The 3,160-nt window shown below is 52.0% G+C and overlaps 1 protein-coding gene across 1 annotated transcript in view; it reads left to right on the top strand.

Annotated features, from left to right (window-relative positions):
- Positions 1-3,160, top strand: part of GALNT6 (polypeptide N-acetylgalactosaminyltransferase 6) — a 26,797-nt gene that overhangs the window by 22,725 nt on the left and 912 nt on the right. The window contains exons 8-10 of the mRNA XM_007452324.1: positions 120-251; positions 864-965; positions 2,387-2,539. Coding sequence (XP_007452386.1) covers positions 120-251; positions 864-965; positions 2,387-2,539 — 387 coding nt within the window. The remainder of the gene's footprint in view (positions 1-119; positions 252-863; positions 966-2,386; positions 2,540-3,160) is intronic.

Raw genomic sequence — 3,160 nt, 5'->3', positions numbered from 1 at the left:
GAATGAACAGGAGACCCACTCTGGGAGAAAGTAGTTCCAGAAACTCTGGGTTTCTTCCGCCCAGACAAGAAGGTCAAAGCTGGTGGCACTGACCCTTAGGGGCCTGGCTCGCTTGACAGAAATCCTTCGGTGACATTTCGGAGCGACTGCAGCTGAGGGAACGACTAAACTGTCGCAACTTTTCCTGGTTCCTGCACAACATTTACCCAGAGATGTTTGTTCCTGACCTGAAGCCCACCTTCTATGGAGCTGTGAGTCTTGAGAACCAATGTGCCCACCCATCATCACAGAACCCCCGGGAGAAGTTCAGGACCACTTACCCCGCAGCTGGATGACAAACAACTGATTTTTACTCTCCACGCTCCCTTATCCAGGAGGAGGACCGAGAGGCCACCCTGGGCTTCTAGAGCTAGCTAAAAACCTTATAAGGAGGAAACAACCCCTAAGCAGCGGTTCTCAAATACTCACATGCATCAGAATCACCAGGAAGGTCTGTTAAGACGCAGGCTGTTGATTCAGTAGGACTGGGTTGGGGCCTGAAAATTTGCGTTTCTAACAAGCCTTCAGGTGATGCTGAAGGTCTGGGGATCACACTTTGAGAACCACTGCTCTTAAGGACATTCCCATATGCTGAGGGCTTCTCCCAGGGACCTGGCAGGTTGCCCACCCTGACCTTGCCCAACCCCTGGACTCTGCACCTCACTTTGCTATTCACTTCAGGCGTCTGCCTTAATGAACAGAGGAGGAAAGTCACAGAGGAGAAATCTAGCTGTGCACGTTCATTCCAGATGGATCCCACACCACAAACCAAAATATTCCTAACTGTGCTCCCCTGGTTCCCCTCTCTGCTCAACATTCTGCAGCTCAAGAACCTCGGCATGGATCATTGCCTGGATGTGGGAGAGAATAACAATGGAGGAAAGCCCCTCATCATGTACACCTGCCATGGCCTTGGCGGCAACCAGGTACAGAGCCCAGCCCGAGGCAAGCCTGTCTCTGGGGCATCTTCTCTCTTCACAGGCCCCCTTCCTCCACTCAGAATCATCCTTTCCTGAGGACTAGGGTAGGGGAGATCCAGAGAGAGGGGGATATACCAGCCCTGCCCCCAGTCTGAGGGGGAATGCATGATACCGACAGACAAGGTCTTAAGTGTGAACCAGTGGCATCCAGAGAGGAGTGGGCAGCAGTGCTGGCTGCTAGAGAGGGGCTCGGGGGGAGGATTGTTTTCTGGTTTGGTTTTTTTTTTTTCCCACACTCCCCACCCCAGCAGGGGAGGATTGTTCATCAGAGGAGGCTTCCTGGAGGATGCCAGCTGCTGAGTGATGTTTTAGGGTGACTGTGGAAAATTTTTGAGCCTCTCAGCTACACTCAACTTCTATCTTCAATGCCTTCCCTGCCCAGAAGCTACCACTATGATCCTAGCACCCATCAGTGACCCCAAAACAACCACCCACTGACATCTCACAGCTACCTGGCATCCTGGGAATTTTCCCCATACCCTACAATGCTCAGCTCTTCCCTGAGGAATAGCTAATAACCTCCCTGGACCCAGCCCCTCAGGCTACCCTGAATGCCCAGCATTTGGTAAGTTAAGAGGCACTTGAAACAGAGCTGAGGGCTTCCCTGGTGGCGCAGTGGTTGAGAGCCCGCCTGCCGATGCAGGGGACACGGGTTCATGCCCCGGTCCGGGAAGATCCCACATGCCGCGGAGCGGCTGGGCCCGTGAGCCGTAGCTGCTGAGCCTGCGCGTCCGGAGCCTGTGCTCCGCAACGGGAGAGGCCGCAACAGTGAGAGGCCCACGTACTGAAAAAAAAAAAAAAAAAAAAAAACAGCTGAAACAAGGAAAGGAGTGGCATGGGCCACTGAACAGGATGTTCAAATGAAGGCAAGGTCACTGGAGCAATTTCCTGTACCGCTGGCCCGCATGGTGATTTTAGGTGGTAGACTGATGAACATTTTTCAATAGTAATTTATTAGCAAAAAAAGAACTGGCACGATTTCACCAATAATGCTTTAAATGAGGCTAATTTTTTTTTTTACCTTTTTTTTTTTTTTGGTCATGGCTTACAGCATTTGGGATCTTAGTTCCCCGACCAGGGATAGAACCCGTGCCCCCTGCAGTGGGAGCGTGGAGTCCTGACCACTGGACTGCCAGGGAAGTCCCTAAGTTAAGTTTTTAACTAAAGAAAAAATATTTAGTAACTATTATCTGTCATTCCAGTATCACCCAGATGCGGTGGCACACGAATTACTAAAGTCTTGGCAGCTACTCGCTTTCCTCCCCAGGAGGCCATCTGTGGTTGGCGTCTCGAGGCAGTTGGCTTTGGAAGGTGGTGGGCAAACTCTCTGCCTGCCCCTCAGGACCTCCTCTTATCTTGCGTTCTAGTACTTTGAATACACAGCCCAGAGGGACCTTCGCCACAACATTGCAAAGCAGCTGTGTCTATATGCCGGTGCTGACACTCTGGGCCTTAGGGGCTGCCGCTTCACTGGCAAGAATAGCCAGGTGCCCGAGGATGAGGAATGGAAATTCACCCAGGTGAGCCAGCTGCCCAGAAAGCTCTGAATCAAGAACCTGAGACCACAACTGCCCCCTCCCTTCCTCCTGCATCTTCTGCCTGACATACTATGGGGTGGATCCGGACAATGTACAATAGAAAGCATGGAGAATGTGGGCTTGGTCACAGGCAGGGTTCTCAGGGCTTAAGTAAGGTTTGGTGATGGCTGGTTCTGCTTGATATAAAGATGGGGTCGGGGTTATGGTCCAGGACCAGCTCTGTCATAGCTCACGTCTTTTTAGGCTGAACACAAGTAGATGAAGAGTCACTTGTGGTTCCTGCCTGGCCTCTGTGTGCCGGGCACAAGGCTCTGCACTCACATACACTGGTTTGGTTAATCTTCCAAGTAGGTGGTGTCCCCATCACTAGAGATGGGCCAGCTGAAGCTCAGCAAGTTTGTGACTGGCCCAAGACCCTTCACTAGTAAATGGTAGGCCTGGGGTTCTGATCTAGATAAATCTGACTCGAAAGCATGGGTTCTTTCCGTTACACCACACTGCCTCGGGATAAATGATGTAACTTCTACAGGATTGGGCCCAAACTAGCAGCCCCCAGTGAGCCTCCACACCCCACCCCACCCCACCCCAATCCCCAGTCCTTGG

The sequence above is a fragment of the Lipotes vexillifer genome, unplaced genomic scaffold, assembly GCF_000442215.2.
Source record: "Lipotes vexillifer unplaced genomic scaffold, Lipotes_vexillifer_v1.1 scaffold422, whole genome shotgun sequence".
NCBI classification, from domain to species: domain Eukaryota; kingdom Metazoa; phylum Chordata; class Mammalia; order Artiodactyla; family Lipotidae; genus Lipotes; species Lipotes vexillifer.
The sequence above is the reverse complement of the archived record's forward strand: the minus strand, read 5'-3'. Positions and strand labels throughout refer to the sequence as shown.